This window comes from Heloderma suspectum, chromosome 11, assembly GCF_057233095.1.
Source record: "Heloderma suspectum isolate Gila_16-S chromosome 11, 16-S_ref, whole genome shotgun sequence".
Classification (NCBI taxonomy): domain Eukaryota; kingdom Metazoa; phylum Chordata; class Lepidosauria; order Squamata; family Helodermatidae; genus Heloderma; species Heloderma suspectum.
In genome coordinates, this window is record NC_139468.1 from 39,288,084 (window position 1) to 39,301,224 (window position 13,141).

Here is a 13,141-nt window from a genome sequence, read left to right on the forward strand (position 1 = left end):
TTCAAAGGCTTAGTGCACCATCCACTCGCCCAGTGTAAAACAGAGACACCATTCCTTCCCACGGACATAGCAGTTTTAATGTTCAAAGTGCTCGACAGTCGTTATTGCAGTTGCCTTCACAACAAGCTTGCGAGGTAGGCTGTCAAAATCCCCATTTTATAAAAGGGGAACTGAAGCTTACAGTGATTTGCCCGAAGAAGGCCTGTGGTGGACGTGGGATTTGAACCTACTTCTTTCAGTCTGTAGTTTTCAAAGTGACTGTTTTGCTTCTTTCCCATACACACAAGAAACCAGAAGGACAAATGCAAACCGCATCCAGGTTCAGCTTTTAGGTTCTGTAAAAAAACTTAAAAGAAGGCTGTTCATTTATATTTTTTTTCCAAAATTGACTCCCAGTTAGAGGATGTGCCATAGACACTGAAACAAAATAAACTCCTAAAAAATAACATGGAAAATAGGATTATGGCTTGGATCCAAAATGGTTCTCTGTTCATGTAAGGGAAGGGGCTACATCCAACAACTCCTCCCTTCATCTAGATGCCCCCCCCCCCCCGCACCATATCTCACACCCTTCCCACAGTCCCCCACAGCCCACTGGGGCAGGTTCTTGAAGGGGGCAGAGGGAACACAAAAGGCTGGAAAGGGAAGATGGTGGTAGGAAAACCCTGACTTATGAACATGAACTCTGCTCTGTTCACAGAAGGTATGATCCTAACACTGTACTTCACTAAGAAAATAAAGCTCTTTCATAGTGTCACTTAGCGCCTGGCACCATGACCCTGCCAATCCAGGTGGACCACAGTGATGCAAGGAGAGTCTTGTGCTTCCGGTCAGGGGGCATCCAGTGGAGGCCGGTGGCTCCAATGTCAGTGGAGTGGTGAATCCGCTCTGGATTTCATTCAGAACCAGTCAGAACTCTAAAGGAGCTATCCAAGCATCCTGGATAGCTCCTTTAGAGTTCTGACTGGTTTTGACTGAAACCCGGAGCTGATTCATCACCCCGCTGACATTGGAGCCACCGGCCTCCACTGGTGACATCCCCTCCCAACGGAGTGGGTTGGCCAAGCTAAGCCCCTTTCTTCATTGGCTCTTAGGCTGCCTCCCACTCTTGTTGGGGATGCTGGGATCCTGATTCTCTTGCAGCGGTTGAACAGGACTGTGTCGCGTAGAGGACGTTTCCCTTGCCTGTTCCTGCAGTGAGGACTGCATATGCTGGAAGAGCATACACCAGTCTTTCCCAAGCTGCCGCCCCCCAGAGGGGTTGGACTACAACTCCCATCATCCCCAGCCAGCTGGGGATGGTGGGGGTTGTAGTCCAACTCCTCTAGTGGGGGCCAGGTTGGAGAAGGATGGCGTGAGTGATTGCCTTAAAAAACAAAGCCTCAGAGCACGGCCCTGTGGCTTGAGCAAGTTCCGGGGCGAATCAGGCAAATGCCACGCACTTCACCTCTACTCACATCACACACATCTGCTGCCCATGAGCAGGTCTTGCCATTCCAGGCATCTCCTCCCATCCCAACTGAAGTTGCTTGAGGCAGACCATGCTCAATCTCACCTTTGGTCCTCCCCCTTTGAGGAAGGGGTTCGAACCAACTGAAAGGAGGTCCCAGGAGGAAGGCGGCACAAGCAGGAAGAAGAGCGATCATGGGAGGGAAAAGAACAGACAGGGTGGAGGGCAAGGGCAGCGTGGCAGAGAAGGAGCTGGAGCCGAGGCCTCCATGCCTTGCTCTCAGATGGTGTCAATGTTCCTGGCTTGGCCACAGGACAGACATTTGCAGGAAAATACATTTAAAAGGACATGGGGTCTTCCATTCCCTCACAAACACACTGCATGTTTTATAAACGTGCTTCAGCGAATGTGTGTCAAACGCCCAAGTCAGAAAGGAGTCCAACAGCTCCATGGGAGGTACAGGATGAAGAACAGCACCTTCATTTGCAGAGCACATGAAACGGATCGCTATTTACTGGCGCAGGACACCCCCTGAACCCAGCGGGCTCCACCTGAAGCATTCTTAGGCACCGTCCTGTAGTATTTCCTCCCACAGCACCTTCCCTCCAAGGTGTTCCCTACATCATCCCACTCCATCTTTAGCAAGGCAAGGAACAGGAGGTTCCCTGTACCAGACTTTTGGGCAGAGAAGCCAGTCAAAAATATTCTAAAGGGTGTGCTGGGAAAGTTAAGGCAGCAGAAATGGGGCTACCCCCAGCTCTCCGTCTGTCCCCAGGCCCCTCTTTCGGGGCTGACGGGTTTTCAAGAAGGCTTCAGGTTTCTCACTGTTAAGGCATGTGGTGAGGTTAGCAGCCCTGTCGGCTGAGCCTGCACGTTCACTGTTTTGAGTCAAAAAGCCTGTTCCAATAATACAGGAAGGCTGGGGAGTTGCTGGCCCCTATGATGACCAGCAGCAGCAGATACAGGATCATCATGACAGCAAAGCGATGCTTAGAGACCCAGGATTGAGTGGCAGGCCTACGGGGAGAAACAGAGACAGCGATCAGGACACCCACCCACAAGATGGTGCGCCTTTGCAAAGCCACGAATGCCTGTCACGCCCGTGGGAGCTCTACAGGATCCTGCTCCAGACCTCTAGAAACTGGATGCAGCCCCACCCCATTCTCTTCAGTTTCAGAGATATTAGCAGCCATTGCCCACTGAAGCATATCCATCTCTGCAGCTGTAAGGACTAGCCACTTGATTTAAAGGGACTGGGGAGCCAAGACTCCCACCAAGAAGTTTAATGAGCTTCTTTAATGAGCTTCCGCCACACTTTGAAAACTTGGTTGTTCAGGCAGGCATTTGGGGTGGGCTAGGGAAATTTTAGAAAATGACGTTTTAATGTGCAATTTTATTGTTTTTAAACTGTTTGTATTATTGTACATTGCCCAGAGTGGCCGGGTGACCAGCCAGATGGGCGATTAAGAAATTTAATCAATCAATCAATCAATTAATTAATTGAAGTTCAATTCTGCAGCCAGTGTTTTAGGCACTTGCATGGAAACAACACCAACTCGGACAGTGCCATCTGCCTCTCGTTTTGCAAGCACCCTTATGATCTCTTTTCCTGGGTAGACAATACTTTTCTGCATTTTTGAACTGGGGAGGGGACATGAGTTATCAGTTAGTCTACAAAGTACCTTCACCACAGGGGTGGTTACGGCTGCAGAGAAGTGGGGAAAGCTTACCTCCGGTGTTGCTTTTGTGAATATACTAGCAAGTATTTCACCCGTATCAGCTGGTTGTTCGTAACAACAAAGTATTTCTGAGGGACGTCGCCCCCTTCACTGTTCCTCACTCTGGCTCTCTTCTTGTCTATTTCTTTAGAATCTATGCAAGAAGGAAACAGGTCCTCTTAGAAACGAGGTGAAAGGCAAGTAGCACTGGAGCTTTAAGACCAGAGTTGGGCAAGGTGCGGCCCTCACTGCCCGCTGGTGCAGCCTCTGCCTCCCTCCAGCACCCCGAATTTTTAAAAGTTATTTATTTTTCTTAGGAAGACTACAGCCTGGGGGGGGAGGCAAAAATGGCCCCCAGGCCTCCCAAAGCTGCCCACCCCTGATGTAGAGAGTCTCAAGTTTAATCTTGGAGAGCTGCTTGCTGTCAGTAACTGGGCTAGATGGAACCATGGTCTGACTCCTTGTCTTAGGTAGCTTCGTGAAATATTTTAGAGCAGCTTCTCCCAACCTGGAGCCCTCCAGATGGACTGGACTACCATTACCCCCAGTCAGAAGGGCCCTTGGGGAAGGCTTAAAAAAAAAAAAGGGCTCACCTTTCTTTTTTGCTTGGCATTTTACATCTGGATGATCAATGATTTCACAAACAGCAACGCAGCTAAGAATCGGGCCCATGGTGCTTCGTTGCCAGCCGAGACCATGGGGGCTATAGAGAAGAGCAAGGCTCAGGTCACTGGTCAGATAGGTGCCTTCCCCGAACAAGGAGGTCTGAAAAAAGGAGGAAGGCTTTGCGCATCAACTGAACCACACGCTGGCAGCCTCCCTTTAAAAGTTATTTACTGAGATTCTGGCCCATCTGTAGTTTACATAATTTGTTACAATTCTACATGAAAGGCAGGAGGGAGAACACTCTGGCCCCCGTTGCTACTGGAAGGTCACCCCCACTCCCTCTGAGGAAGAACACCTGCAAAGGAAGTTCAGGTCACCCAGTCAGGTCACCGTTTGGGACAAGTGCCTTTCCCAAGACAAGGAAAAGCTCTGCCAGGAGCCGGCCTCCTTACACTACACAGACCTCTCCAAGAAAAGGGGAAGACTCTTCCTGCGGTCTCATTTCCAAAAGCGGACATTTAAGTAGAAGCTGCTCAAAGCCTTTGGGCAATGCTGGGCCCCTCCAGATGTTTGGGCTTACAAAGCCCCTGGGCAAGGTGGGGGCCCCTCCGGATGTTTGGGCCTACAATCCCCATCAGCCCTTGCCAGCACAGCCAATCGCGAGGGATCGTGGGAGTCATCAGTCAAAACATCTGGAGGGCCACATGCTGCCCACCCCTGCCTTGGGGGCTGAGCAGGTGGTAAAGCCCAGATAAATACATTGGTCATCTGGCACATGATTTCCATGAACTGCCTGAATCCACAGCAGTGTGAACCAGTGGAGGTTGGCAGCATCCTCAGGAGAGGCAGAAGGGCCCGCAGGCCAGGTTCTGAACATGGCGCAAGGGTGACGTTCTCTTCTGCTGGCTTGCTTCTCCACCACCACACTGCTCCCAGCTTGCCTGCTCAGCAGACTAAAGGCAGAACCATTGGGAGGAACATGGGCTGCAGTGCGCAACAGAGGGGAGCACTATCCCACACGCTGACCAGGACTTTGTGGCACGCCTGCAAAGAAGGCAGGCCAGGGAGGAAACGGGTTTTGGCACAATATGCACGATCCCCAGCCAAGAACCACATCTGCTTGAAGAGGAACAAATTTCCCCGCTAACAGGCTGATCCTGGGGCAAAAGCAGGAGAAAACAGAGGCAAAGGCGCCCTGAGAAGCATCAGTCCAACCTGGACTGCAACAAAGCTGAACAACATTTGGGGCTTGTTAGTTTGGGGGAAAAAGACAAATGACACCTGGTCAATGTTTATATAATTATGCATGGTGAAAGTGGATAAGGGGAAGTTTCCCTCTCTCGCTCCTAATATGAGAAGCCAGGCTCAAGCAATGAAGCTGATGGGCAGGAGACTCAGGACAGGCAAAAGGACGTACTTCTTCGGACAGAGTGCAGACAGCTCAGGGGATTTGCTGCCATCACAGGCAGTGCCAACCTCTGGCTTAGATGGCTTTAAAAGGGGTCACACATAGTCCTGGAGGAAACTATATTGTCCAGGCTTCTTCAGCCTGGTGCTCTCAGGATGCATCGGACTACAACTCCCAGCATGCCCCTACCAGCCACGGGAGTTGTAGTCCAACACATCTGGAGGGCACTGGGTTAGGGACAAGTGATACAATCTGTTAATGGCGACCCATCGTGATGGAAACCTGCCACCTCCGGGATCTGAGGCAGCACCCCTCTGAAGTACCGCCCCTGGGGAGCAGCGGGACAGAGAGGCTGCCCTTGTGTCCTGCTGGGGGCCTTGACAGGCCTTGGGTCTGACCCGGCAGGGCTCGCCCGATGGTGGGGTAAGCCAGACTTGGCTCTTACCCGGTTTAAGTGGCAATGCAGCCCGTTGTGCAGGATGGAGTGGAAGTTCTCCAGGCGGCTCCCGTGGAATGCATAGATGAGGTCTCTCCCGGCCTTGGTCTCCTCGAATTTGGCGCTCATTTGGTTGCAATAGGTGATCTCAAACAGGAAGTCTGGTGCAGGCACCGGGACACTGGGCGCTCCTGTCAGCTCTCGTATCTTCTTATACTTCAACGCCATTAAGATGTAGTCATGTTACTGGCTTAAAAGCATCAATCGTCTACACTGGGGGTTGGCGGGAGGGAAGTCCTGTGGACTTCAAAGACTCGGGACTGCACTTAATCAAGGCGCCCTGAGTTTTCCTGCTTTGCTTCTTCCTCCCTATCCTTTTTTCCTCTTGCATCATGTCTTTCTAGGCTGTTACTCTGAGGGCGGGGACTATGTTGTTATTATTTTATCTGAAAGCCGCTCCGGGAGCCTTTGAGGTGGAAGATCATGGTATAAATGCTTTCAATAACCACAGTAATACCCTGCACAACACAAACCAGTGCACTGTGAGAGAAACTGCTCTGCCCGAAGAAATTAAGTGAAAGGGTCCTGTGACCCCAAGGTGCCCCTGTACAAAGAATGCTGTTCACTGTATGATTTGTTTGTCTGGCTTTACCAAGGTTAGGAGCTGGGGAGTCTTTAATGCAGCCTTCCCTAATCTGATGCCCTCCAGATGTGCTGGACTAAAATTCCCAGCATGCTCCAGCCAGCCATGTTGCTTGGGGCATGCTGGGAGTTGTAGTCCAACACACCGAGAGGGCCCCAAGTTGGGGAAGGCTGCTTTAACATCACATGCCCCCAGTACCTCTTTTGGCCACCCCCAAGGCAACTGTGTTCTTATGGCCCCTGTGAGGCACCTTGGAGATCATAAAATCCTAGAACAGAAGGGGTGGAAGGGGCCTGCAAGGCCATCGTGTCCGACCCCCTGCTCAGTGCAGGAACCCAAGTCAGAGCATCCCTGACAGGTGACTGTCCAGCCTAGTCTTGAATGCCTTGAAGGTCATTTGATCAACAGGCAAGATATATCTTTAAAAGACATGAATACAAGAGAAGGCCAAAATGGGCATTTTGACATCAAGTGGCTCCTGCGTTTGCAGCACATGGAAATTGTCTGCTATTGAGGCATTTGCTTGTAAGCACTTGCTGGGAGAATCTTCACACTGACTTAGCCCAAAATGCTATTTGGCCTTATGAAGGCCTCCAGAGAAGAAACCGCTACATGCTACACATTCAAAATACTTTTCCTGAAATGCTATCTTGAAAGAATAAATCACACACCACAGTTAAGTGCTTAGAAATCCCATGGATTTCAATGGCAGAGCATCAAGCAAGCTCTGAACTCTCCCACTGAACTGAATAGGACTTAAATAAATATAATTTCAGGGCCTTCTCACATGGCTCTGGAACTCTCTACCAGGGGAAACATTCGTTCCATCCCTTCTCCACTGGATTTTTTGATGCGGAGTGAAGGCTGCGCTTTTTCAGAAGGCACTGGGGACTCTCCAAGTGTGACTTTGCCTGGCAACTGTGCAAGGATTCTTCCACTGTCTTTCTGATCACTGCTGCCCAATTAGTTTTGGTTGGTTTGTATATAATGGGCTAGATCATGATTAGTTCAAATTAAGATCAGTGGAACTTACATTAGTCATGACTAACTTACATTCTTGATTGCAATGGGTCTGCTCAAAGCATGATAATCTACTAAAATCTACCAAAATCAAATCCAATGGCTTCGTCATTGAATTTTAAATGTGTCACCTGCGTCATTGCTCGGTTTTAGTGCAAAAGGGAGGATAAAAGCAACCAGTGCTTGGCTGGCTGGTGCTCTTCCTGGATTAGGGTGCTTAAAACTGCTTCAACATGCTTCCTCTGCTCCCGGAGCTCTCTGGAGCCAGCCATCGTGCCCCAGACGCAGGCACCCCCACCCCCTCAACTCGCCCTGAGCCATTCAAACCTATTCCATTCATCCTGTCATCAGAAGGTAAACTCTAACCTCTTGTTTGCTGGTACTATGTATGCACAAGGCCTTGGAAGACAAGACCCAGCCCAGCAGCTCCCAAGCCCTTTTGTCCATGTCTCGGGCTGACGCAAGTAGCTCCTTCAGGCTGCCCAGGGCATCCGTGTCTGCAAGCTGAGAGAGAAACATGCTTAGGGGACGTCTCTGGCTTGTCTCGATCATCTTGCACAGTTAAGAGACCCCTGGTGGTTAAAAAGAAAAAGAAAAGAAGCAACATCTCTGACAGTCCCGTTCCGTGCATGTTTCCATGCAAGCAAACCCGGCTGGCTGGGGGATGCTGGGAGCTGTCGTCCAACACAGCTGCAGCACGCCAGGTTGGGGGAAAGTTGCCCTATGGGAATCCTTACAAAAGTGTACAGAAGACTACAGCCTGCAGTAGGGAGGGGCGGTGGGTGGGCTTAGAAAAACCTGGGAGCTTAATGAATGGAGACAACCAGCTCAGCCCCAGGGAGGCCAAACATTTTAAGGACATAGGAAGCTGGCTTCTACTAAGCTAGACCACTGGGACATCCAGCTCAGCGCTGCCTTCCCCCACCTGGTGCCCTTAAGATGCGTTGGACTACAACTCTTCATCATGGCCGGCTGCGGGTGCTGCAAGCTGTAGTCTGACACATCTGGAAGCACTAGGTTGGCAGAGGCTGCTCTACACTGCCCCTGTGAGTTTAGCCGTTTAGCTCTCTAGGACACTGGCTGGAAGAGGCTCCGCGGGGTTTGGCGATGTTGCCCAGGGACTGAAGCCATTACTTGTTTTTGTTTTGTTTTTCCTTGTAAGTATACTGTATTTACTTATTATTTGTTTATTTTAAACATTTATATCCCACCCTATATCATTTGGAACTCAGGGCGGCATACAGATAAAATCAGTTTAGGCAGTATAAAACAATAAATAATTTAAACAGCTAAAAAGATATTAAACCATTAAGCAAGCTAATACCAATTTAAATTCTAAAACAATAAAGCAGTTAAAAAGGTGTGCTACTTTAGGGAATGCATTTAGCCCTCAAAGGTTTTGATAAAAAGCCATATTTTAACTTGGCGCCGAAACGAAACCAATGTCTGCGCTAATCGGGCCTCCAAGGGGGGGGGGGGAGGCATTCCATAACCAGGTGCCACAGCCGAAAAAGACCTGTATGACACAGAATGAAGGCTTCCCATCCTTTATCTTCAGGCACTTTGCTAACCACCTGGGAAACACTCTCTCACACAGCCCAGATGGAGCAGGAAAGTTTCACTGGGATTAATGGGACAAGTCAATCCATGTAGCTGAGTCTTTATGGTGAAAGGCTCACCAGACCCAGAGTATTCACCTAACATTCTTTCGATCTCTGATGGCATTATTTTCACAGGCACTGCATATGACGTTGTGGAGATCCCCTACAAATGCTAGGAATGGCTCCAGAATGCAAGATGGCAGTCCCTCAGGGGGCCACAGACTTAGATGCTGTTCTGAAGGACAAAATGGCTCTCTTCAAACCACTCTGAAGGAGCACCCAGGCCGGCTTAAACTGGCAAGCAGTTTGCAGAAGGGATGGGGGTGGCTGGGGGTGGACTCAGCACCTGCTCTCCTATTCACAAATAGATGAGTGGATGTTTTTCCCTTTAAAAAATCATCTTTGCCTATTCAGTAAGCCACAAGGATTTAAATGTTTGTACATGATAGTTCAGTAGCAGAAAGCAGTAGAATTAGAAAGTATTAGAAGGTTGAGTTTCACTGCTATATAGTCCTCCCTATTTTCTGGATTGTGTCCCATTTTCCTTCCCCCAAACCATATGGACTACAAGCTTAACACTCAGGTTTCCTATGATTTTGCTCGGTCTGTATGGGACGCCATATTCCGTGACTTTCTCTTGTTCTGAGTCAACAAGGCAGACTTCTAGATCCTCAGGGTATGAGATTATTAGCAAAAATGCAGTTTGTTCCTTGTCATCAGCAATTATATATAGCCTTGAGAAGACTGAGGAAAGATGACCAGGATAGGATAGCGCTCTTCAAGAACTTGAAAGGTTGTCCCAGAGAGGAAGGCCAGGATCTCTTCTCAATCATCCCGGAATGCAGGACACGGAATAATGGGGTCAAGTTACAGGAAGCCAGACCCGGCTGAACATCAGGAAAAACTTCCTGACTGTTAGAGCAATACGACAATGGAACCAATTGCCTAGGGAGACAGTGGGCTCTCCCACGCTGGAGGCATTCAAGACGAGGCTGGACAGCCATCTGTTGGGGATGCTCTGACTTGGATTCCTGCACTGAGCAGGGGGTTGGACTCGATGGTCTTGTAGACCCCCTTCCAACCCTACAATTCTATGATTCTATGATATCCTGATAAAGGCCACCTCCTCTCCTGGGAAAACAGATCCCACAACTTCCCTGGGCAACCTGTTCTTCCAGAAGGAACAGTTTTACAACCACTACTGCAAAACCTGCTTTTCTGCAACAGGAATATGATGTTTCTCTTCCTGCTTGGCAGAAATGGACAAGCCCCACTCTGCAGCTCGTGAGTATATACGAAGCCATCTAACCCAAATAACCAAAAAGCCGGAATCCAAAGGCAGGACTGAATTCTAAAATTCTGTTCCAGGAAGGCTCACCATGATGAGCATGGTGAAAGTTACGAGCAGCCAGCTACACAGGGTCAAACTAGAATATCCCCCCCCAAAAGTTTCCTCTTCCAGAGCAGTTTGGAAGCTGCTGTCTGAGGGCGCTTGGGCCATCTCCAGGCCATGGCACACAGCGGGTGGCTTTCCCAGAGGGCTAGCAAGGGCAATAAAAAATTGTTGAAGCCTGGGCAAGGCAATCCAAATTCTTGCCCAAAAAGCTGAATACCACAACCAACATATATTGTATAATTCACCTTTAGAAATGTTAGTTATTTTTGGTGGTTATAAACAAGGGTTAGCAAGAAGGTTCTATGGACTTGTTTGTGAGACAGGTATAAACTGAGCTAACTTGCACAATCCATTCTGCTTGCCTTCAGCGGCTAGTAGCCGTGGTGGGAGGCGATTTTCATCGGGACTGCAGCAGGGGAGGAAAGCCCCCATCCCCACACACCCTGGTCCCAACCAAAATCCACTCACCCTATAGCTATTAAGGATTAAAAAAAAACAAAAAAAAACCACTAACAGCACTTCAAATGATGTGTTCAGCATCACATCTAGTTCAGCCCTAAATCTATTGGTTCGGCCGTACATAGGTTTCCATCCAAATGCTTAGACCACTCTTCCCCAACCTGGCATCCTCCAGACTTCAACTCCCACCAGCCCCACCCAGCATGGCCAATGGTCAGGAATGCTGGGAGTCGTAGTCCAAAACATCTCCAGGGCACCAGGTTGGGAAAGGCTGGCTTAAAGCTGTCTAAGGAGCCCCCAACTTTCCTCCCAACTTCAGAGCTTCAGAGGGGGTAGGGGGATGATCCTGTTTCATCCCCAGCCCCATAACTGGAAACGATGTCTAGAATTTGTTTTGGCTTTACACTTGCTGGCTGGTTAAAGCAACTAACAAACACAGGGTCAAACCAAGCTTCTGCACTGGGCTCCAGCTTCAAACTAGGGATTGTGCGGAGGAGCTTGTTTCATAGTGAGTATGGGATGCTCCCTGCAGCCCCCACCCCAGGCCAGGAGCTGGAGCAGGGAGCAGGGGATTTTCCCTGTCCTTGCACTGCATTTTGGAGGCACACTGCATGGTCAGGGCCATGACCGTACTCCTTGGAGGAGCACGTTCCTGGTGGCCACACACTTTTTCGGCCCTCAAGCCTAGTCCAAATGCAGCCCCCCCCCCCCCCCCCCGTAAGCTGTAGTGACACTTGTGCAGAAGAAAGCCTTCGATGATCTGCTCCATGCAGGCCGAACAGCAAATCAGTATTGCTTTGGGATCACAAAGGGAGGCCTGGCCCTGTGGCCACTCACCAAAGCCTCGAAATCCTTGGTCTCCTCTGTGGTGTAGAGTCCCGGGAAGGGCCGGAGGACAGAATCCCGCTTGTAGCTCTGCAGAGCCGAGACAAAGAAGCTGCACTTGAGGTCCGCGGCCAAAGGATCCATCTGGACGGCCTCCCGCACCCTCTCTTTGAGGGCAGCATCACTGGCACTCAGCACCTGCATCCCCACAGGGCCCTGTCAAGGAAACGCAGGCGGAGGTTAGAGGACAGAATCAGCGTGGAAGAAGGGCCTTGTCCAGCAGCCCGTGCAGACCACCCCAGGAGTCACATCCTCCACAGGGGACAGCAACGCTGCCCTTTCCCGAGTGGATGGCATTTGGGGCGGGGGGCGAGGAGAACTTACTTAAATACGGCCATCAAACCCTGAAAGCGCGCGCACACACACCAGTTGTAGTTAAAACCATAGGAAGAGGCTTTTCCTATGCCTTAAAAAGCTGCACGACAGGCAGACATTCAGTAGGCAAGGCTGCAGTCAACCCAGTCTCCCTACCAGGAAATCTTTTCCTTTCCCTGAACCAAATACGGACCAAATACAGCAGACTCCAGGTATGCACAAAAACAAACAAAAACCCATCCGTGGGCGACCTGTGGCCCTACGGATATTGCTGGATCACAAAACCCACCACCCCAACCATCGGCTATACTGTCTGGGGCTGACGGGAGTTGGAGTCCAACAACAGTTCCCTCTCCCCATTCCTTTTTCCTTGGGTCTTTTTAGAGTCAAGCCTGATAATTTCCAAGCCCTTTGGGGGCCGCGGGCCGCTCTACAAATACTTCAGATAAGCAGTGAATAAAATGGCCATCCTGGGGGCGGGGGGGGCACAGACGGCCCGTGCGCGGTGCCTTTGGCAGCTGTGTGGCAGGCAGAAATCCAACTGGTCCAGGCTCCTCTTTACGACCACTCTCTTCCAGGCGAGCCTACACCGGTTGAACTTCTGCCTGTGATGCCGCCTGCTGCGCTCCCGGCGTGCCTGCCTCGGCAGTCCTCCCTTTCTCATCGCCACCCCCGGGGCCCCACTGAGGTGTCGGGGTCTTCCGTCTTCCTCTCACCCTCCGGCCTACCTCAGCCGCAGCTCCGCGACAGGCGACTCCCCCGCAGGGCTCCTCGACCCCAAGTGCCTACTGAGCATGCTCCGTTCGTCTTGGACATGCTCAGTAGCAGCCGCTGAAGCCGCAAGCCTGGCAGCCTTCACGTTGGAGCATGCCCAGTAGCAGTAACTGAAGCACCAACCGTGCCCTTACCGCGCCTTCGTGTCATCTCGAGGATGCTCACTAGCCCCGCCTGGCGGTATTTATTCCTACACATGCTCAGTGTCAACAACTGAAGCTCCAGCCTTGCCCTCTCCTTGCCCTCATCTCATCTGCAGCATGCGCAGTAGCAGCACCTGAAGCTCCAGCCTTGCCCTCTCCTTGCCCTCATCTCATCTGCAGCATGCGCGGTAGCAGCACCTGAAGCTCCAGCCTTGCCCTCTCCTTGCCCTCATCTCATCTGCAGCATGCGCGGTAGCAGCACCTGAAACTCCAGCCTTGCCCTCTCC

The 13,141-nt window shown here is 50.7% G+C and overlaps 1 protein-coding gene across 2 annotated transcripts; it reads right to left on the reverse strand.

Moving 5' to 3' along the window:
- Positions 1–379: 379 nt before the first annotated feature.
- On the reverse strand, positions 380–12,724 carry PARP16 (poly(ADP-ribose) polymerase family member 16). 2 transcript variants are annotated; one of them, XM_084817460.1, is made up of 8 exons: positions 12,666–12,724; positions 11,575–11,778; positions 7,648–7,785; positions 5,628–5,834; positions 3,762–3,933; positions 3,181–3,322; positions 1,403–2,467; positions 380–858 (listed from the first exon to the last, which is right to left on the reverse strand). In XM_084817460.1, exons 2-7 carry the CDS (start codon positions 11,764–11,766, stop codon positions 2,326–2,328), a joined length of 993 nt encoding a protein of 330 aa, XP_084673586.1. In that variant the 5' UTR covers positions 11,767–11,778; positions 12,666–12,724; the 3' UTR covers positions 380–858; positions 1,403–2,325. The 2 variants fall into 2 exon arrangements, with proteins under 2 accessions (XP_084673586.1, XP_084673587.1); XM_084817461.1 differs by lacking the exon at positions 380–858 and having other exon boundaries at positions 1,647–2,467; positions 7,648–7,853.
- Positions 12,725–13,141: the final 417 nt, after the last annotated feature.

What these genes read in the sequence shown, in the direction of transcription:
- PARP16 (XM_084817460.1), bottom strand. Translation starts at nt 11,766, where the DNA reads ATGCAGGTGCTGAGTGCCAGTGATGCTGCCCTCAAAGAGAGGGTGCGG. An exon ending in CCAAGGATTTCGAGGCTTTG is followed by an intron (nt 7,786 to 11,574) that starts GTGAGTGGCCAC and finishes TTTCTCTCTCAG; the next exon opens with CTTGCAGACACGGATGCCCT. An exon ending in ATAGTACCAGCAAACAAGAG is followed by an intron (nt 5,835 to 7,647) that starts GTTAGAGTTTAC and finishes ATGGCGTTGAAG; the next exon opens with TATAAGAAGATACGAGAGCT.